The sequence below is a fragment of the Lissotriton vulgaris genome, chromosome 2_1 (genome assembly GCF_964263255.1).
Source record: "Lissotriton vulgaris chromosome 2_1, aLisVul1.2, whole genome shotgun sequence".
NCBI lineage: Eukaryota > Metazoa > Chordata > Amphibia > Caudata > Salamandridae > Lissotriton > Lissotriton vulgaris.
Window position 1 is genome coordinate 715,832,052 of NC_141687.1, and position 23,284 is coordinate 715,855,335.

The following is a 23,284-nucleotide window of genomic DNA, read 5'->3' on the forward strand; positions in this document are numbered from 1 at the left end:
CACGTAAATACGCCATCACCGTACATTAGGGGCGGTAAATGAGTGTCAAGCCGAATTTACAGCATTATGGCGATCTATTTCGCGCACGGATAGAATACACACTTCATTTTAGTGAGTTGGATATAATGTGCAGTGGCCCGTTACCTCGTATACCTAATTGCCGGCGGAGCGGCTACACATTTCTGACATCCTTTTGCATGCTTTTGTCTCTAACAGAACCGTAATGGTCCTTGTGGCTGCAGTTTGGATCTAGACGCAGTCCAAGGTTAGTGTCATATGTGAGTGTGAGACATTTTGTTTGCTACGTCATTATTCGGAACTTTCCAGCTTTGAAGTTATCTCGGGTGGCAGCGACATACTAAACGAGTGTTGCACCTCCAACTCGGAGCTGCCTTCACTATGACTGCTATATTCGGGCTTATTTCTCTATGTGCCTCTTTACATCACAATATAGAACACTCTTAGGAGTCATGACACTGCCATGGCATATGCGGTGCAGAAGTAATAATTATGGGACCCTTCTTTCCCCTACAGCATCTGTTCCCATAAAGGAGGTAACACATGTAACATAGAGGCTCCACTGCGCACGCATTGACTTTGGGAATCGCGGAAGTGCTGGGTAAGAAACTGGGGGCTTGTTGTGTTTTTTCCTGTGTGATATTTTTGTTTGGCCTTTACTGTCGTGTGGCATTAAGTATTTTCTTCCAATTAGTAAGTGATATATATTCTTTGGAGGTCGCTTCTCACTTCGTATCCAACAGACCACACTTGTTCCAGGTAACGCACTGCTATATTCCTATTGTTATGAACCATCGATCGGTCCCTTTTTGGTTTCAGACACCTGGCCAATTAAATAGTTACAACCTGGATGTCGTAGCATTTTATTGAGATTGCACAGCTGTCCGGCTGGTTTGCACTGCTCACCAAATATTGGCCTCGATCATATTATAATGTGGCCTGTGTATTAACTAATTAAACATTTTACTTAAACACTTCTGCATTTAGACTGCGGTTACATAAACAATGTCAGCCTGTCATTTATTTTATGGGTTCTGATGTTTTCCTTACTTTGCAAATTTGGTTGCAGTGCTTCTTACTCTCCTGTTTTTGGATTGGGTATTCCCTCCATGATCACGCCCATCGTTGCCAGATCTCTGATTTATTCTTATCAAGTAGAGCTGCTTGCCTGCCCCCTCGGTTTTGTGTGTGCTTCTGTTGCCTGCTTGCAACCCGGTTTTGTGTGTGCCTCTGTTGCCTGCTTGTGACCCGGTTGCCTGCTTGTGACCCGGTTTTGTGTGTGCCTCTGTTGCCTGCTTGTGACCCGGTTTTGTGTGTGCCTCTGTTCCCTTCTTGTGATCCGGTTTTGTGTGTGTGTGTGGGTGCAAATGCAATAGGTGTCGCATTTGCGTGAGATTAGGCTATTGGCTTTGTAAATGACAATGCCATTTATTTAGGTTTCCAAAGCCAACACATAAATAAAAATTTTGTCATTTACAATGCCAATAGCTCTAACTTTTCCAAAGGCGAGTTTGTTGTCTATTAGGAAACCCACGTTTTTAGCACATGCTGCCATGTAGGAGGACTTCACAGCCCTGTCGGCCATCTGCGCATGTAGCACACCGATATTGGCGGGTCTTCCTGAGCGTTGGAGAGTTTAAAACCTATACTTGACTTTCTTCTTTGAATATTCAGACCCAACCTTGCACTTGCCAGTTTGTCCTCCACTCTTCACCCACAGATCAAGCAGACATACCAGTTAAATTGTACACTTTGCTGACTGGGTTAAGTAGGGCTGGTAGACTGTGTGGAGGGGCTCTGTGTGGGGGGGCTCTCTGTGGGTGTGGGTGTGTGTGTGTGGCATTTGCGAGAGATTAAGCTATTGGCATTGTAAATGAGAATGCCATTTATTTATCGGTTTTCAAAAAGAAAACATAAATATAAAAATTGTCATTTACAATGCCAATAGCTCTAACTTTTCCAAAGGCAAAACCGTTGCATTGTAAATGCTTGTTATAACACTTACGATTCAGAAAAGGGGGTGGTGATGAACAGAGTGTCTGAATTGAGCAGACCACTCTTACCCAGTCCAAAGATCAGGGCTTGATCCATCACCGTTATTTATCTCACTGCCCCATCCCAGCTCAGAACCTGGCTATATGCAAATCAGTCTGTCCCTGGCCCAGTGCATCATGGGAACAGGGCAGACTAAACTACCAAGCCAATTCTTCACCAGAAAGGAGACAAGCTACCGGGGACCGGTTTCTGGCATTTCAGCCGTCTTTGGCCCGGCTTGCTTGAATCCTGATGGAGCAGTGAGAAAGGGACTCATGTCTGAGTATCCCCTGCCACACCTATAGTGGCCAAAAACGATTCAGAAAAGGGGGTGGTGATGAATTGGCTTGTGTAGTTTGGTTTGCCCTGTTCCCATCATGCACTGGGACAGGAACAGACTAATTTGCATACAGCCGGGTTCTGAAACTGGGATGGTGCAGTGAGCTAAAAAACGGTGTTGGATCTAGCCCTGATCTCCTGACTGGGTGAGAGTTTTCTGCTTAATTCAGAGACTCTGTCCCTCACCACCCCTTGTTGTTATAACACTTAGCCAGGGTCCGGTATCAGTAATACCCAAGTATGTGCCAGCCACCACTTTTAGAGGGCAGGCTGTATTTTTCCTCTGCCATATCTGTTGTAAAAGCGAATGGCAGCGCCTGTATTCTGGCTCTTAATTAACTAGCTCTGCCCCGGTCAGTAGGTCTTTGTGGCAAATTCCTAATTAATCAAAGGTTTTTCCTTGAGTTCATGTTCATGATTATTTTAATTTTTTTTTAAATTTGAAGAATGAGTATTTATGAGCTGAAATAAGCTTTGATCCCTCTTAACAGACGGTGCGTTGCCCGCTAACTACTTGCCAACAATGTCCCATTTGTCATTTGCTCACATTGTTTACAAATGGATTAAATAAATTATGGACAAGTACACAACCTTGTCTGGCCGTTTCAGTCTCAAATTTAGATATGCATCCTCCTCGTCAACCATCCCTCACTTTAGCTGTGTTTTCCAGTATAGTTGTTGAAGACAGCCAGGAACTTTTCTGGCAAACCTTGCTTTTTTATTTCGGCCAAAAGCAGCATTCTGTCCAGTCAATATCAGTTTTTATATCTACCAAGACCATATACAGAGGTGATTTGTTTTGCTACATAAAGTGTACAATATACAATCTCATTACTTGGTCTCTCGCTCCCACTCCTTTCCAGAAACCCGCTTGAAGATGGGATATAATCTTATTATCTTCAGTCTAATTCTGAATACAGGTAAAGAGCAGTTTACCATAGATTTTTCCAGTACCTTCTGGCAAAGAGATTGGGCAGTAGTTTGCTGGGTCATTATGAGGGACTTTTTTTGTTAATTGATACTATGGTTGCTGATCTCCTGGATGATAGAACGTCTTCCTACTTACACGTGCCATTGTTTGCTATCTTAAGGAGAGGTACCCAGAGTATGTTATTGCAAAAAAGTCTGTAAGTATTCTGTCAGACCTTGTTGCTTTCATTGGCCTGTGACCTCATTATTGCTTTATAGACTACTTTCTTTGTGAACTCGGGTATAAACTTGGGGATAACCTCTATTGCTAGAATCTTGGCTGACACCGCACTGAAGTATTCATTTGTGTCATGCTGTCCAATATGCCCTCCACTGCTAGCCTGCAACATGGTGCTTTGTGATTCATTAAATAAAAATATTTAATCAAATTGGCAAGTTGATTCCAGACTCCAAATTTATTGGAGGATCTCTGCAACCCCATCTGACCAGCTCCACACATTTCTTTATTTTTTCCCCTTGATTTGACAATTGGAGCATCCCCCAGACTTTGTATTTTAGCTTCTCCTTTTTGTACTTGATTAGCTGCTTGTAAGCTTGTCTTGGGTTTTTGAGCAGTTCTTCAATTACTATGCCTAGATCAAAAGGCCTTTTAGTGTCTGCAAAGGCTTTAAGCATTCATCAAGTCACTAAATGAGTATCACCTATTTGATATATGTGGTAGAAGCACTTTCTTTGATACAGTCGGTTGAAGTTAAACTTTGAAAAGTCTCTAAGCCACGATTGCAACTTTACCAAATGTAGCCTCCATAGTTAGTAGTCCTTGTTGTTGTTTTTGTTTCTAGCTTTAGCTAGCCTTGTAGCCGCTTTGTTTATGTTCTTCTCTGAGTTTCTTTCGATTTGGCTCAAGGGGTAGATAATTGGGCTCTAGATGTGTCTATTTTGGGTGCAAGTATTTAACTATCGGGCTAGAGCAGTTTTGAAGTTAGCAGGTTGTGGTCACTTTTGACTCTTTGTTCAACACTCATGTTGATGACACGGTTCTCATGACTGTAGGCCTATTAAAATATAGTCTATAGACTTGCAGATTGCCAGACTTGAAGGCTTTCTCATCTGATGTATTGAATGGGGAGCGATCATCAAGTGTAGGAATCTTTTTCTGACCTGGCTTCTTTCTCATGAGATCAGTTGTTAAAATACTAGAGATGCCCCATGCTGACTGCTCATTCTGAAACTTTTCATCCAGCGCATGGGATAGGGTTTGATGTTAAAATTGCCACAGACCTGTCTTAGTCTAGTTTTATCTTTCCTTTTGTTACTTGTCTTCAGTCTAGACAGTTCCTGTTTTACTCTAGTGAGACATAAGTCTAGGTCTTTTAGCATAGCTAGCCTGAAATTAATATTCTCTGGTGAACATGGAAAATATTGAGCAACCAAGTCTTGCTAATTAGCCTTAGGTGTTGTTATTGATATTTGTGCTTAATTGCAAAGACATGGATGGTTAATCCTACCTTTGCTCAGTTTGATCGCTAGGATGCTTGAACACCATATCCGTAGTGACATTTTGTAAAATTAGGCCAATGTATATTGTCTTTTTAGGTCTCGCACGATACAGGGCGAAGCGCGAGACTATTGTTGGCGGCTCTGCTTACAAGGAGCCAAGAGATGAGCATGTCGGAATTGGATCAGTTCGCGCGTGTGAACACGCGTTCAGATTCCGGCATGCTGTTGACACTCACAATGGATCAGAACACACAGACACACAGACAATCACTCCCCCCCACTCACCAGGCTCTTTCCGCTACAGGCTCCGTCACATCATCTGGCACACGCTCTCTGGGAGAGGGCTCCATGCCTCCATCACACAGGCTACAACACGCGGGGCTCCCTCAGCTCACGGGAGCCCCGGACACTACCGCGTGCTCCATGCCCCAGGAAAAGTTGGCCGCACGCATGCGCAGTGCGTAAGGACTGTGTGTGTGTTCCTGTGAGGTCGCGCGCTTTCGCTTTCACTTCGGCTAAACCCGTCTGCTGGTCCTGCCTCTAAGGAACACTCATCTCCACACTCAGTGCTCCAAGCATCTCAACACGACCCACAAGCTTGTTTTTATCGTCACCGCTTCTTGAATATCTGCTGTTTCTGGGGAAAGGACTGCTAAGAGAGGAGGGGTACCTGGTCCGATGTGGTGGGCGTCCCTTGCGTTTTCCATCTTCGCCTCCCTAGGGATGTCTGCAGGCCGAGGTGGGGCGCCCGGGCTCAGGGGCCGAGATTCCTTCTCGCTGTTTTCTCCTTAACACAGGGCTGCACTCTGGCCGAGGCCCACGGCTGCTTCCACACCCTCTCCGCACTCATTACCTTCATTTAGCTGAGTTACCGCACCGAGGCCCCCCTCCTAGTCTCTGCCGGCCCTGCTGTCCTCTGATGCCGGATTAAAGCCGCCTGGCTCCTGGGCGGCTCCTCTGCCCCATTTGCGGTCTGAGCCGCGTCCCGGAGCACAGTTGCTTTTCTGCCGCCCATCGGAGCCGGGAGGGTCTCCTCGGTGGGCAATTGATCCCCAGCGGGATTCCAGGCCGGCTGCTCCCCCGTGGGTAGCTGTTCTCTCTGCTGGGACTATCCTCCTCGCCTGCGGCCTGCTTGCGCGGTGTCTTGTGTCGGCCTGACCTCTGCCATGGGCCTGGGTATTCCCTGCGCCTCGGAGTGATTGCCTTTTGGGCCGGGAGCTTCAAGACTCCCCATTGTTTGGTCCACTGGTGCAGTCCGTCCTGGGTTATCTCCAGGAACCTGGTAGTGCCAGTGAAAGGTGCAGGCTCTCTGCTGGCACATGTCTACGAGGAGGGTCCAATGATGCTTCCAGGAGCGGCGGGGTCTGCCGCTTGGTGTGCTGAAGGCATCGCAAGGCTCGTAGGGGCTTCATCCCCCCTGCGCGTCTCCGGGGAGGGTTTTTGGATACCACTCCATTCTTGTGGATCTTCGGTGTGCAGAGGATGCTCTCACTGTGTCTGATACTGGTGAAAACTATTGTCTGATTTCCAGTTTGACATGACCTGGGAAGCAATATGTTGTATCCAGGATGTGGTGACCGCAGTGCAATCCCAATTATATCTTAGAATGTATGCAAGTACCAGCCTCTCCCACCTCCAGAAAGACACAGCCAAGGTCATGACCGGATATTATTTGATGTAAACATTGCTGGAACAAAAGGTCACCACATCCAGCATGCTCTGAAATAGGCAGAAACCTAACTGCTCTACATGGTCGAAACAAGCTATGCTTTACGCCACGTGTTGTGATCTCACATAAAACCAATTACTCTGAATCTGGAGTGACATGTGGAAACCCACATGCACGGGATCTGGCATGATGTGCCCACGCAGAAGCACAGGACGCCAGATGAAATTAACTTCCCCAGATCAGTTCACCATTATCCACTGACAGTCAACTGCACTATGGCCCGTGTACCATGATTCTTGGCCAAACTAAATTTTGCAAGATCCGGTTAGGTACATGTTTATGCAGCGGTAAGCAACAGGAAGCTCAGCGACAGAAAGCAGTATTTGGTATGGGCAGAAGACTCTGGAAGGGTGTCTGTGTCACACAGTAGTAGGGAGTGATATCTCACCGGGATTTGCAAAGGATGCTGGATAGTTCCCATCACATCCTCTCCCTCCTGAGTTCTATGGTTTCAGTGGAGGGTGCATGGTGATTTTGGCTGTAGGTCAGGAAAGGTCGTATGAGGATGCTGGGCAGCTCCCCCTGTTGCCTATGTTAACATTTCACTTTTCTAAAATGGGAAGAGTGTCTCTTGGCTGTTCAGGCGCAATAAGATAATTCACATATGACTGGCATCCTCATTCCCCAATGAAGTACTTCCCAAACGTGTAAGGGGAAATGTTCAAGACCAGCTTTTTGTCATATTGACAGACCTTGCTCCTATAGAAATGCTCGAACTCTGCATAGTGGTGCGTCTCCAGACTCCTTTTTATTCCCTGAAGATGGTGGATTATTTATTCCCTGGCTTTTTCTTCGGCCCTGGACTATCCAGCATTACCATCTGGAATGATACTCTTCAGTGTTCCGCTATGCCCTAATCACTGTTCTGACTCGACTTTGCCATGTACCGTGTCTACACCATGCAGTTGTGTTACCTCATTGGCACTTGATTCCAGTGGACATGCTCAGTATCCAATGAAATTACTCCTGCCGAGCAGTAGCCCAAATCACAGAACCTCTAGTTTTTTTACAGGGAGCAATCAAAACTTTTTTGCAATTTAAGTTGTAAGCAAGGGTAAAATGCAAAAAAAACTATCTGAAGGACAGCATATATTTCTGGCAAAAATCCTGCACTAGTTGTTCCAAGGGGACATTTTTTCAAGCATGCCCCGAATTCTGATGGTGAGAGAATTCATGTAATACCCCCACGAGCAAACCCTCCCCGCACGCCTCCCCCACCCCTACCTGCCACAGAAAACGTCTGAGAGGTTGTCTGTCTGAGGAATGCCAATGAATGAATTACTTGTGTTTTTTTACCTGTCGCCTGCCCAAGATCAGGAAGCATGTATACCGAACCGGCACCTCCTCACCACTTCTTGTCAGCCAATAGCAACCCCCATGCCCAGCATACACAGAGAACTACACTGCTATGGCACAGCACTGCCAACTGCCTGCCTTCCTGCCCCTACACTGTTACCCCGTGGTGCAGCCACAGGACAGTGGCCTTTATTGCCCGTGTCTGCCCCGCAACACGTTGTTCCTGCCAGGGAGGTTTCCCACAGCCGGGTGCAGTTAATAAGTACAGGGACCCAAAGATATGTGGCATCGCAGAATAAGAACGGACGTGGTACAGGTAGGCTTTTTAAAATGTATTTATTAGTTTTCACTTTTATGTAGCGAAAACTTTACCCGCAGGTATCGGAGCGCTTTAAATCAGCATGCTTATAACAAGCAAGACTAGCACTCTATTTTACTGGCAACTTTGCTTAGCATAAGCAACAGCTAACCATTCACAAACAATGTTTATATACCAATTGCAAATTAAAAAAAAAAATAATAATGCAAAGCATTGTCATTTACAATGCCAGTAACTCAAACTTTAATGCTGCGAGACCTATTGCATTGTAAATGCTTGTTTTGGATTTGAGCCCGGCAATGTTCCAGTATAGTATTGTGCAATCCACAAGGCCGTTTTCTAGTTAAAATAAATCTATATCTCCTGTAGCTGTCTGTTTGGGTGCCTAAATAGTTTTGCAGCTAGCCAGCATCAATTGTCACATTTAATTTGAATTAGTGGTAGGTAGAAATTTTCGGTGTTCCTGATTGTGATCATTCTTCCTTCCTGCAGTATTGGTAAATTTGGGTTTCCAAGTTTGATAGATCTCCCTATTCTAAATAGCCTGTAGTTAGGCCTCAAGCTGTTCTGTAGGAAGTTTAAATGTGGTGTGTTCCGCGGTTTTGGTTTGCTTTTTTCAAGTCTTAGAGGATTGTTGCACATGGCTTGTCTTGTCCTCTATGGATTGTTATTGTCCAGTTCCCTAGTGTATCAAGACGGATGGTTCAGAGTTGCGTCTGCCAAATTCTGATTTGTTCAAAGCATCTTAATTTACTCTATGGCTTCACTAGGTTTAGTCTCAAGGATCACATATATATTAAATCTTTCGATGAGACGCAATCCAGCCCTGGAAGGGATTTGATATTTTTTCTTTTTAAATGTGTACCCCCTATTCAGGGGCTCATCATGGAGGACACCCGATCAGTACAATGGAATGAAGAGTATGGTATGGGTTGCCCCTTCTAGAGTCTGAGATTTTTTGGGACTGCTGCATCGTTGTGCAGTTTACCAACATTTCCAAAACTGCATCATTGTCTCCAAATGGAATCCTGGCCCTTTTAATGCTTATATCTTCCTTTCTTGTGTAATTGAAAATTCCATGCACTTGTATATCTGAAGATTATCTATCAACTCATAGTCCCTTAGCTGAAGTTCATTGGCTAACTGCATATAATTTGCTGAAATTGCGGAGTTTTCTTATTTCTTTTCCATGATACCCATGTTCATAGTTGTTTGTGATGATTTGATGTTTGATATGGGGTTCTGTCATCCTGTTTAAGGACGAAATGGCGAAAAGGATACTATTTTTATCATTTTGTTTGGGGATTGACAGAGGCATGGGATGATTAACAGATGGGGTTGCAACTGTAACAATGCAATGCAGTTACCCTTACCCTGTCCCTTAGTGGCCAGCAGTGAGAGCTGCTTGATTGAATTGTTGGGATCAGCAAAACAGATTGGATTTTGGGTTAGCACAATTCTTTTTTTACTCTTGGTGTCTCATAAGCCAGTATATTGTCTATGATTTGTAATCGCAGGTTTTATTTCCTGTTTCAACATTCAGGCAGTATACCTTGATACTGCCATTCAGGCTATGCTGCGAGCTGAGATATGAAAGCCCTTTCTAATTTAACCAAGGGAGGCATACTTGAGTTGGGCCTTCCCTTGGGTTTTTTGTATCTTTTGTACAGCTGTCGCTTATTCGTTTATTTGGGAGGAGATTTTTGGTGCCTTTTTGGCTACTATGTGGCTGATGGTAGGCTCCCTGCAAGTATCATGAGCATCTTTCTCCGAGATTGCCTCCAGTTTTCCATGATCAAAATCTAGACAGGATTCAGAGATGGGAATAATCTCGGATTCGTGTTTACCATCTTTGCTCGTAGCTGATTTACATGATCAGGTATTTTTGGCTTTAAAACCTCTCTTGCAGTTTGTTATAGCGACTGTATGACCACCGGAACGTCATGCTTGTCGAGGACTGCTGAACAGGTGCAGCATTAGTAAAAAGCGTGCTGGTTTTTCAGGATTGCCTCCGCCTCTTCCATCACCTCCACTCTGTTTTTCAATGCCAGCAATGTGTGTTGATATTCCCTGCACAGCTGCTGTTTGGGCATCTAGGATCGCTGTCTGCGTCATCATGGTCCCTGCAATTATGTCCACGGTCCTGCACATTGTTCTCATTATTGAGCATATGGATTGAGCCTCTGTATTTATGGGGTTATATGATGTTTTCTGTAGTCCAGTGCACCCTGTGAAGGACCTCTGTTAGTGAGGCCATTTAGAGTACTATTTAGGATACCAGTGATAGTAACGATGCTGCAAAGTGAAAGGCAGGTATCCATCATAACTGGATCTTCCTCTTCCATTTACAACAAAACCTCTGCATTAGTTAATCTATATTCTCAGGCAAGAATATAGTTGCTAGAATGTAATTCACATCATCCCCTTCTGTGGTAAGCTGAGGACTGCACAGCCACAAACCAAGAAATGTATATGCCCCAAAAGGTACATTGTGTATTTCTGCTGTAACTGTGTGATTAATGAATGTGTAACTGCAAGGGTTAGTCAGCCTAGCATTGCTTACATTACAGTTGAGAGCTGGCCTGGGTCCAATGGTATAACACCCAAAGAATTTTGAACCATGTTTGAAGTAATCAGTTACTGTATTTATCGGATGCATCTTTTGTTTAGAGGGCTGGCCTGCATCAGTACTGCCTTTTCACCTTCAAAAGAGTGCTATAACCATTGCCAACCCAAGTCTAGCATTCCCTCCCACGACCGATATAACGGTGTGGATGCCATCTGCGGTTGTCCCAGCAGCGTTGTTGCAGACGAGCGAAGCATTGCAGTTTGTGGACCAGCCTGGGAGGCTGCTTGGAAAGGGTGCAAGTAATGTCAAAATGGCAATAAAACACTCAATAGAGTTTTTCTGTGAGGACACAAGTGCTCCTGGCCAATTCTGTGGCCGACCGTGGTAGATGATGACTGCAGAGTCAGCAGCATAAGTACATCAGCAATGCGTTTTCACACAACTCAACACAGAAGCCTCTTCTTTCTGTTATATTATCAAAGGAATGGGCTTGGACGCGTGCCCTGCCTGCATGGGTCTCGCGTCCCTCACGCCACTCTAGCACTGAGGTTGGTGGTTTCACACTTGTAACATCCTGCTGCAGGGAAGGAATTTGGTATCACCTCTCAGCCTTTGTGGAGAGGTGCAGACTCAGTAAATGGCTGGAAGGTGACTCCTAGCTAGCAGGCCCTCGTAAAACTCCCTGGGGCAGGTAGTACGTGAGGACACATGGTGCATTGAGCTGGTCGGCAAGCATCTGCTAAGGTACTTCATCTATGTCCTGTTCATGGACTGCACCACCAAAACTGGCTTCTCCCATCAAGTGAGGTTCTTTGCTTGGAATTTTTAAACTTTGGCACATCCGTCTGAGCACAAGTGATTCTCATATAAATATTGCCCTGTTTTTAAACCCACCTTTGGACAAGGTTGCTTTAATTAACCAGAAATCACTTGGGTTTGAATACCTGTATTAGAGCTTGGATGTGAGATGCTTACAGCATGTTTTGTTTAAACTTCGTGATCAAGGAAGTGCTTCTTTTCAATGACCTTCTTCTGTTCATGGTAAAGGAGAGTCTCCTGGTTTGGTCATATTCTTTGTTCCCTGGGAAGAGAAGATCTAGCATGTTGACTTAGGTTCTCAGTCCAAGTATTGTGACAGGTGGGATATGTTTCATTGCTCAGGCTATAACCCCCGAAATTCATTGACTTCTGTGAGAGCCTTCCACGTGGTGTAAATAAAGGGGATTTACTGTGGTCCATTCATTCACTCTTTGAGACAGTATGACATGCACCAAAGAACTTAGCGCACAGCTGATGGCCATGCCTAGTGTCCTAAGAGGGCCATTACGGCTGATCTCTTAGAGCAGCATTTCCCAAACTGTGGTCCGCGGACCCCCAGGGGTCCATGAGACATTCCCAGGGGGTCCGCAAGAATCTAGTATCTGTTGTCGTAGTGAAAAATGAAACGCCCATGCCTCCTCACAGAACAGAGCTGTGAATGTTGGCACAGGGGCTGCGAGACCACAACAATACAATCGGGAGGCGGGGGCAGCAAATGGTCAGTGGGCAGCAAGGGGCGGGGGCACAGCGGCTGGGGAAACGAGCGGAACAGAAGGCAAAAGGGGCAGAAAAACATGTATAAAACGAGTGGAACAGAGGGCAGAAGGGCACAAAAAAACAAGTGGAACAGAGGGCAGAAGGGCACAAAAAACGAGGGGAAAACGAGTGGAACAGAGGGTAGAAAGGCACAAAAAACGAGTGGAACAGGGCAGAAAGGCACAAAAAACGAGGGAAAAAACGAGTGGAACAGAGGGCAGAAGGGCAGAAGGGCACAAGGGCACAAAATCGAGGGGAAAATGAGTGGAACAGAGGGCAGAAAGACACAAAAAACGAGTGGAACAGGGCAGAAGGGCACACAAAACGAGGGAAAACGAGTAGAACAGAGGACAGAAAGGCACAAAAAACTAGTGGAACAGAGGGCAGAAGGGCACAAAAAAACAAGTGGAACAGAAGGCAGAAGGGCACAAAAAACGAGGGGAAAACGAGTGTAACAGAGGGCAGAAAGACACAAAAAACGAGTGGAACAGAGGGCAGAAGGGCACAAACGAGTAGAACAGAGGACAGAAAGACACAAAAAATTAGTGGAACAGAGGGCAGAAGGGCACAAACGAGGGAAAAGCGAGTGGCACAGAGGGCACAAAGGCACAAAAAACGAGTGGAACAGAGGGCAGAAAGGCACAAAAAACGAGGGAAAACGAGTGGGACAGAGCAGAAAGGCACAAAAAATGAGTGGAACAGAGGGCAGAAGGGAACAAAAAAGGAGGGAAAATCGAGTGGGACAGAGGGCACAAAAAACGAGTGGAACAGAGGACAGAAAGGCACAAAAAGCGAGTGGAACAGAGGGCAGAAGGGCACAAAAAACAAGTGGAACAGAAGGCAGAAGGGCACAAAAAACGAGGTGAAAACGAGTGGAACAGAGGGCAGAAAGACACAAAAAACGAGTGGAACAGAGGGCAGAAGGGCACACAAAACGAGGGGAAAACGAGTGGAACAGAGCAGAAAGGTACAAAAAACGAGTGGAACAGAGGGCAGAAAGGCACAATAAATTAGGGAAAAACGAGTGGAACAGAGGACAGAAAGGCACAAAAAACGTGTGGAACAGAGGGCAGAAAGGCACAAAAAGCGAGGGAAAAACGAGTGGAACAGAGGACAAAGGCACAAAAAACGAGTGGAACAGAAGGCAAAAGGGGCACAAAAACTAGGGGAAAACGAGTGGCACAGAGGGTAGACAGGCACAAAAAATGAATGGCACAGAGGCAAAATGCAGAATACAGAAATATAAGGGCAGCTAAGAACAGAAGGCAGAACGGGCAGAGAAGCACTGGGGCAGCGAGGGGAACAGAAGGGAAAACCGGGCAGAGGCATGGGGCAGCGAGGGGTACAGAAGGAAAGACCGGGCAGAGAGAGCACGGGGACAGTGAAGGGAACAGAGGGAAGAAAAAGGGGCACGGACCACGTACAGGCAGCTGGGGAAGACAGACAACAGCAATCAAAGACACAACAATTAAAATACAGGCAATACAATAAAAGCAATAAAACGTTGAAAGGCACATGTGTATAGGTTACCGTTACTTGGCAGGCAGGTAAAAATAGATGCAGCCAGGATTAGCAGTTGGATTTTCGTGCTGCTGTCTGATTGCTCACTTTCCGCAAGCCCTTGGGTACCACTAAATAATACACTGCTGTATGCATACATGTCCATACCAATAGACCCAATTCGGGCTGCCTCCCTCTTGAAATTGCCTCTGCTTCAAAAGGCGTTTTTAAAATGAAATTTTTATTGTACAAATTGCTTGGGGGTCCCCAGCTTTCAGTAGTGATTCAGTGGGGGTCCTCAGGAGTCAAAAGTTTGGGAACCACTGTCTTAGAGCATTCAAAGCTCTCTAGCTACAGCTGAAGGCAATTGTCGGTGGGCCCCAAAAGGAGGGGTGCTGACTGTGAGGCCTAGCTTTAGGACCCAGCCAAAGGGCTTGCTTTGCACACACAGCAATCTGTACCCGTTGTTCTGTTGGGGTATGGACATCAATCACTGGACTGGTCGAAAGTAGGTAGGCCTTGTTACGTTTATTAATAAGAAAACAATTACATCACAGTCACATGGTAAGAGGTCTGTAAATCCGTTTTTAAGCTGTGGAATAAGGCCTGTTCTGGGTACTTGCGTAGTTTTTTTGTTTTCCCGAAGGCCTCCTCAAGGTTCTGAGTGCTATTCCCAAGTAGTTGTGTTGCCATGCAGCATGGCATGGTAGATGTTATCCACTGAAACAAGATAGGTTTATTTGGAGGGCGTTGAAGCCTTGATGCTTCAAAGTCTGCAGAAGCTTCAGTGAAGCACTGTTCAAGGAAGCCTGTTTAGAGTCCCTAAAGTTCATAGAAATAAACCCATAGTTTTTTTTTAAGCTTATAAAGCGCACGGTCACCGAAGGTTTCATGGCGCTAAACATGCATAGTGTTGTTGCATGAAGACCTGTTTAAAAGGCTTGCCCAAACAGGCATGTTTTCAGGGCCTTTCTAAATCCCAGTAGATTGTCACAGCTCCTGATTGTCAGTGGGAGAGAGTTCCAGAATTTGGGAGCAAGGTAAAAGAACCTGCAGCCTCCCTGACGTTTAAGTTTGATGACCGGGATAGTGAGAAGATGCAGGTGGGCTGAACGTAATTTGTGCCGAGGGACGTGCTTTATGATCATATCACTGAAAAAGTTTGGGCTGTTGCAATGCAATGCTTTGAAAGCTAGGCTACCCGTCTTAAACGCAGCACATTGCTCCACGGGTAACCAGTGAAGTTTAATCAACAAGGACCTAGCTGATTGCCATCTCGGCTTAGATTAATCCTGCCGCCTGATTCTGAACTATTTGTAGGCGTTTGAGCAGAAACTGGGGCAGACCGATGTAAAGAGAGTTTGAAAAATCCAGGCGTGAGGGAACCAACGCTATCACAGCCTGAACGAGGGCTGAGTGGGTTAGTAAGTGAGCGATCTTCCTAATTTTACGCAGTTGGAAGAAACTGGTAGGAATCACTGCGCCCACTTGTCCTCTAAGTGAGAGATCTGCATTAATTGAGACCCCTAGTCTTTTCACGGAAGGGGAAGGGGTAGGGAGAGGGCCTTGTTCGCTCGGCCAGAAATGCGGTCCCCAGCAGACATTGCTCTACCCGGGCAGCACAAGTTCCGTCTTGCCTGGGTTGAGCTTCAAATGGTTACAATCCATCCAACGCTGGATGTGGAGCATGGTGGTTTGGAATTCCGCTGCAGAATTAGAAGAGTCCATGGAGAAAATAAGCTTAAGGTCGTCGGCGTAATTGAAGATGGTTATTTTCCTGTTTTTTAGTGAGTGGATCAGGGGCCTAAGGTAGAGATGGAATAACAGTGGGGAAAGGGATGAGGCCTGCGGGACCCCGCACAAGGTGGTCACCTTAGGAGCAGTAAAGGTACCAAGACGTACTGCTTGAGTTCTGCCTGTAGGAAAAGACTTGATCCAGTTGTAAGCAGGACCTTGAATACCTGCTTGTTCGACACGGTTCAGCAAGATGTTATGATCAACCGTGTCGAACGCAGCCGACCGATCCAAAAGCACCGGAGCCTGGGGGACCCCCCTATCAGCATTAACTCTTAATGTATCCAGAACAGCAAGAATTACGGACTCAGTGGAGTGAGCTGACCGAAAGTCGGCTTGATTTGGCTCCAAATATTCCGATTGTTCAATGAAGTTCAAAAGACACCTGGCCACGTGGGCCTCCATGGTCTTAGCCAAGAAGGGAAGAATGGATATAGGACGATAGTTGGAGGGAATCAGGGGATCTTCCCCAGGCTTTTTTTAAGAGCGGAACTATTGTGGCGTTCTTAAAGGCACTGGGTACCACCCCCTTGCGGAAGATTAGTTCAGGAAAGGGAGGATACTATGCGGTAGTGCTGAAAATATGTCCCTAAGGATAGGAGGTGGGCAGCAGTCATTGGGAGAACCCAACTTTACACGGGGCATGAGGTCAGAGAGTGTATTAGGACATATAGCTAGGAAGTGGTTCATAGTGACATTTCTGGAGATGTCATCCAGTGGTTCCATATTAATAGTAGGGGGAATGCTAGCCTTGATGGCAATTTTTTCCAGGGAAAAATTATTCAGAGAATTACATATCTCTTGGGTGGGAGCCTGGCTCGGTAGTATTCTCTCATTGCTACTAAGATCATTTACAATCTTAAAAATGTCCTTGGGTTTATTGTGGGCGTTAAGTATTCTCGCTGAGAAATAAGCAGCTTTAGCATTAGTATTGCCTGTTTTATAATCCTTGCGAGCTAACAGAAAGTGGTAGGTAGGATAACTTTAGTGTACACTTATTAGCCTTCGCCAGAATGCCTATGATTGTTTCTGAATAGAAATTAGTTTATGAATCTGATAATTTACCTATTTTGTACTCTTTTTTTTTCTTCTTTCAGAAACACATTCTATCCTTAACAATAAATGCTCCACAGAGCGGTGTATATTATTATATACATATATTATTGAAGAACAGTTCTACAGAACAAAACTTTGTACGGATGGTGTTTCCTTGTCCAGCTTTCCAAATAAATGTTGCTAGCTGCTGCCTACGCACCCATGCCCTCTTTTAATTCCACATGCTATGATTAATTTCTAACAGTTAAAGCTTCCTATTCTCTCATCGATGATGTTGTTATGGGTACAACAGAGTATGGCTAATTTTCTGTGTTTTTGATTCTTGCAGGTTGATAGACACAGAGACCATCTTATTAACTACATCATATTTTTGAGGATAACGCCTTTCCTTCCGAACTGGTTTATCAATATAACGTCTCCTGTAATAAATGTTCCATTGAACGTGTTTTTCTGGGGTACTTTTCTAGGTAAGACATCTTAATACAATAATTTTCACTGGTTTCAATTCGAAGGGAGATGGCACCTTCCTGCCAAAATATGCATATTTTTTCAAATAAAATTCAACTGGACATTTTCGAGGCACAGCAGGGAGTCTTTGAACTTTGGTTGACTAGTTGGCTGGTAACAATACTAGTTTGTTTTGAGGGATTGGTCATACTAGCCTAGTAAATGTATTTTATTTACAACAACCATCACTCTATTGAGAGTCTCTCGTTAGAATGGATTTCATGTAGGACTTTTAAACCATACTCCTGCTACTCGTAGTAACCATGAGTGCCACCTATACTTCAGTACAGCCATTTTTCACGAGGGAGAGGGGTTTACTTAGATTTCACCCAGAGGTGGGAAAGCCACAAAATTAATAAGGAAAGAGCGGGGACTTTCAATGGTCCTGCAATCTAATGACCCATCATGTGGTTCGTGCTGTAGACGGCTGAGATCGAAGCTTTGAAATTTTAAAAATAGTTTTTACATTTGGTAATAATTCAGTATAAGCATAAGATTACGGTACTACATCAAATGCCCATTAATAAATGTAAGACTTATGAAAAATTTGTTTAGAAAGGTAACCTAATAAAAATACTTTGAGTTCTTATGAATCCAAGAGAAAATGAACTTTTTATTGAGTATATCTCTTGTTAGTTATATAACTCATGCCCCAAGGTAAACCACCCGCGCACCCACCACGCACAGTTTTCTCATCAGTGATTTTCCAGAAAATGATGCAGTGGTATTATCAATGATGTCCTAGAAGTCATGAGTGATGTAATAATTAGCAGTGCATGGATGGGTGTAAACTATAGTTTCCTTAGGGCTCGATTTATATGCCATCCCTGTAACCTTTGTGGTTTTTTTCAGGGAATTTGTAAGTTTTTTTTTTAATGCTATTTCCTAACTATAACGTCCATGTAACCGTAAGGGTTTTTCCCAGTGAATTTCCTGTTTTTTTGTTTTTTTAACCTAAAGTAATATTTAATCACCATATGTTAATTTAGCCATTATCGCTCGGAGGATTGCGCATCTTTTAGTGGAGGAGGGTATGTGGCCCTGTAACAGGGATTCTGCGCAAACACAGAACTGTGCACAGAGACTTAGGACCTCAGTGAATTAGGGTGTGCCGAAACTCATCTTAGTACCCAAAATCCCCTACCAGACTAGCAATCAGTGTCACAGTAGTTCCTATAGCAAGGAAACCAATGATTAGACAACCTAGAACATGCGACCTAGAACCATCTCAGGAATGGTGGGAAGTGAAAACACAGAGACACGTTAAGGTTAAAATGTTTATTTTAACGACGTGATCTCAAGCTCAGTATTTTAATCAACATCAGCATACATATGGATAATAATAATACGGACAGCATGGTTACTATTCCATAAACACAAAAGGAGGAATCCTGTTACAATGATAGTGCAAACAGGTGATAAAAAGCCTTTTTAAAACACCCTCCCTATCTAGGAACTAGGTATTATAAAACTATAGAAGGTCTCTGGAGTTATCTTAGGGGGACCCCATTTACCTGTCCGCTCAGTAAGTGTAAATTACATCCGGATCAGTTAGGCTCTCTGCATGCCTGGAATCTTCCAAGTGTGTGCAATTCTGGCAAGTGTGCGCAATTCTGGCAAGTGTGCTATGATAAAGGCGCCAGAATCCTACTCGGCTTGCAGCTGCCAAATTGTTGTGTCTAAAATGTGTTACACGGACAAGCCAATTAACAGGCTCGTGTTATGATAACCTTGGTGGCTTAGCACTCACTGTACAGACTGGGGATACGATGTATGTCTAGAGATGCTGAAAACAACCCTTTTCCAATGTATAGTCCTTCATCCAAGCTAAGTCAGCAAAAACAGCGTCATGTGCAAAGGCAGCAAAAGGGGAAAATGGCGTTTAAACTTCGAATAAGCCTTGCTAACTCAGCATACACGCAAAAGAGGCCCATAAACCATATGACCCCCCCCCCCCATGTTCGGGGGAACACACAGCACTCAGGACAAACATGCTAGAACGCAGAGTTCAAGTTCGAGGAGGACAGAACCAAGTTCAGAAAAGTTGCCGAATTTGAAATTTAGGAGGGAAAATCCAAAATCTATTCAAAGCAGTGGGAAAACACCTCAGCCTTGTACGGAAAAAGCAAGATAAGAATTCAAAATATTCACGAGTCCAGCACATGCCTATGAAGTAAAAAAAATATTCAATACTTCAGTCCAACAGCGTATAAGCACCAAATGTTGCAACTGCTTCTAACAAAAAGTCATTGTTTACATCCGTGAACATTTCAGCCATCCAATCAAGCAAAGGGAAAGAACATACATGTTATTCGATTGCTGGACCCTCCAGCATCATCAGAGGACAACTCGGGCTTACTTCAACATAACTGCGATCCAGAAAGTAATTGGCCGCAGTCCAAATGTTCCAATTGCCTAGAACCCCATGTGCCGCTGCGCAGGCCATAATCCTGGTACCAGAACAGTCTATTTCATGAGCAACTAAGGGACTCATTAGTAGATCAAAATCCAGATCAGGAGACACCGTGTTGCAGAGACACAAATCCAGGGCCCATTCGAATTCACAATCCAGGCAATGAAAAACCGGCTGCACGCAAATGAAGAAAGAGAACCGGAAGGATAAACCATATGCTACACTTAGTCGCCAAAGGCAGTGCTCCATAGTATTCTGTAGAACAGTGAAGGTTTTGGATCCAACGTCTGCCCAGCCTGGATCTCAACAACAAGGGAAACAGAACAGGGTGGCTGGACAGGAGAATTGACAAAAACAAATTACAGCCACGTAGTCAATATATACCACGTGACCACCGGGAAAGAATCCCAAAGCAAATTTATTTTCTTTTTTAACTCAAATTATTAAGGATTCAAGGACACGGATGCAAACAAAACAACTGTTATGACAGTGAATTCATGATGACAATATCTACAAATATACAAATTTTACAAATATACAACACTTACAACGATGAATCAAGCAAAATAAGTGAGCAAGACACACCAAAACAATACAAAATTCAGTGAACCACATAGATTGTAGTTATATACAGTGCAAAAACTTTCAAGTGTAAAGCAAGTATGTAACCAGTCCATCAGACTGTGAAACCATGGGACAGGCGGGGGGATGGAATGAAATGCCTGCCTGTCAACCAGGCCTGTGGTTAGTTGTTTACAGCGGGTTGCACAGCTAGGATCCAAAGAAATCGGTAAAGTTCTATCCTAGGGGCACCCTTGGGGGTTTGCCACAGGGTGGAAATGTCGACGCGTTTCGAACCAGCTTTATTACAGGTTCTCTTCAGGACAAGGACTGGGGACCGTGATTCTGTAAAAGATATACAGAGTGGGTGTCAGATGTATATGTCAGGATAATGTTCCAAATTACTCTGACTCCAGGGAACAAGGAAAAAGAGATTACCTGCACAATGGCATAAGAATGGCCGTGGTGTCGGTTAAACTCGACCGGACAGGGTTTCTGCAACAACAAGTGAGAATGGGCTTAGCGCGGTGGCACACCAGGGGGGGCTGGAGAAATACACAAATAGTTAAGGGCCATAGTGTAGGCTGTATTTGCTTCCTACCTGTACTTCAACCGGGAGTTGGGCTGGTGATGAAGTGCCCGCGAGCCGGTGCACGATCGGTGTTTGAGGACGGCTCACATGTTGAAGCGTCTATGTTTTGGAACTGGGGGACCATAGAAAACACAGTGCCCCGGGTTAATATCGCTGAGACAAGTCTGCGCTCCCACTGGTTAAAGTCCCATACCCATGGAGAAAAGCCTACCTGACGTCCCAACCAACAGAGAGAAGTCTACTCCACGCCAGCAAGGAGTTAATTACTTGTGCTGGGACCTGCAACAAGGAAAGCGCGAGCTTGAATTAGTTGCTGGCTCGAGCGTAGCACGCCGGCAAAAGTGAGACAAGACGCGTCCCGAGGGCGCGGGGCACTTACTCTGAAAGGGATGAATAAATCCGGAGTTTCAAGCGGCGTTTCCAGCGGCAATGCAGACAGAGAGTGAAGCGCTGCGCTCAAACGCGTTACTAAAGAACCCGCCCGGTCCGGAGGCTGGTGGGTGTGGCTACGGGGGGCGCTCCTGAAGAATGCTGGTAAATCTAGTTGGTGGGACTCTGCGTGGGGGTGGATGTCAACGTTTGTGGGCATGGAAAATGTTGCAAAAAGTGCGGTAGTGTCCCGCAACAATGTTATAAACAGAGCAATTATAAGAGTGTAAATTATAACATCAAATGCATTTGCATAACACAACAGTGATATCAGTTCGAACTTCATATAAACACAGGGAATCTTTTGTCTCATAACAGATAAATGGTCTAAACATCGACCCCAGTGGTCACATGGGTACATTCGGTGATATTTACAGTGGTACAAAGGGAATCTTTGATCTTATTAAAGATAAACCTTAGTAGTGTCACGGGAACCTTTGATGATGTTAACAGTTCGGAAAAAGACATCAAACCTGGGCAGAAAACCCTTAAACCAAATTGGAGACCTCTGTCAACCCAACCCCGGTTGCCTCAACGCGCCAAGCAGAGGATAATGTGTAAACAAACAAAGTTTGAGATCAGAGAAATACAGAGAGACAGTTCAAAGTGGGCGCACAGCCAAGCTCAGCCAAAAAATTCAGTACATAGGCTGGTAGATTCAGTCATTTCGTTCAGGCCAGAATTGGATGTATCAAACTTTAGTATGAGGTACGCCTCCTTTTGTGATAGACGGACGTCTGGGTCGCCATTGCCACCCTTAATGACGGCAAGCACCGTCCATCTCATGTCATGACTGGAATGTTTGTGTTGTACGAAATGAGAGACCATGGGTGCCGTCAGGATTTTGTTGTTAATTCTAGACCGATGTTGTATGATTCTCTGACGGACCTCCTGTGTGGTTTTGCCAATATATACCAGGTTGCACGGACATAATATGGCGTAAACTGTGTATTTGGTCTTACAGTTTGTGTGTTCGTTGTGACGCCAAAATTTGTTTCCATCTGTGAAGAGTGAGCCTTCCATCGTGAGATCGCATACGGAACAGGTCCCGCATTTGCGATGCCCTGTAACTGGACATGAAGAACAGGAGCATTGGCCAAATGATCACATCTACCAGACCGCCTCCAAAAAAGGTCTCTCAAAGTACAATCTTCGGAGCAAGTCCAATTACAGGGCATCGCAAATGCGGGGCCTGTTCCGTATGCGATCTCACGATGGAAGGCTCACTCTTCACAGATGGAAACAAATTTTGGCGTCACAACGAACACACAAACTGTAAGACCAAATACACAGTTTACGCCATATTATGTCCGTGCAACCTGGTATATATTGGCAAAACCACACAGGAGGTCCGTCAGAGAATCATACAACATCGGTCTAGAATTAACAACAAAATCCTGACGGCACCCATGGTCTCTCATTTCGTACAACACAAACATTCCAGTCATGACATGAGATGGACGGTGCTTGCCGTCATTAAGGGTGGCAATGGCGACCCAGACGTCCGTCTATCACAAAAGGAGGCGTACCTCATACTAAAGTTTGATACATCCAATTCTGGCCTGAACGAAATGACTGAATCTACCAGCCTATGAACTGAATGTTTTGGCTGAGCTTGGCTGTGCGCCCACTTTGAACTGTCTCTCTGTATTTCTCTGATCTCAAACTTTGTTTGTTTACACATTATCCTCTGCTTGGCGCGTTGAGGCAACCGGGGTTGGATTGACAGAGGTCTGCAATTTGGTTTAAGGGTTTTCTGCCCAGGTTTGATGTCTTTTTCCGAACTGTTAACATCATCAAAGGTTCCCATGACACTACTAAGGTTTATCTTTAATAAGATCAAAGATTCCCTTTGTACCACTGTAAATATCACCGAATGTACCCATGTGACCACTGGGGTCGATGTGTAGACCATTTATCTGTTATGAGACAAAAGATTCCCTGTGTTTATATGAAGCTCGAACTGATATCACTGTTGTGTAAATATCGCCAAAGGTTCCCGTGACACTACTAAGGTGTTTGTGTTGACTCTTAATAGGATCAAAGATTCCCTTTTTATCACTTTAAATATCACCAAATGTACCCATGTGACCACTGGGGTCGATGTGTAGACCATTTATCTG

At 44.8% G+C, this 23,284-nt stretch overlaps 1 protein-coding gene across 1 annotated transcript in view; it reads left to right on the top strand.

The window, feature by feature from the left end:
• The window catches only part of TMEM41B (transmembrane protein 41B), a 144,992-nt gene that overhangs the window by 94,236 nt on the left and 27,472 nt on the right, over positions 1–23,284 (top strand). The window contains exon 6 of the mRNA XM_086955973.1: positions 16,988–17,126. Within this exon, the coding sequence (XP_086812099.1) occupies positions 16,988–17,126 (139 nt within the window). The remainder of the gene's footprint in view (positions 1–16,987; positions 17,127–23,284) is intronic.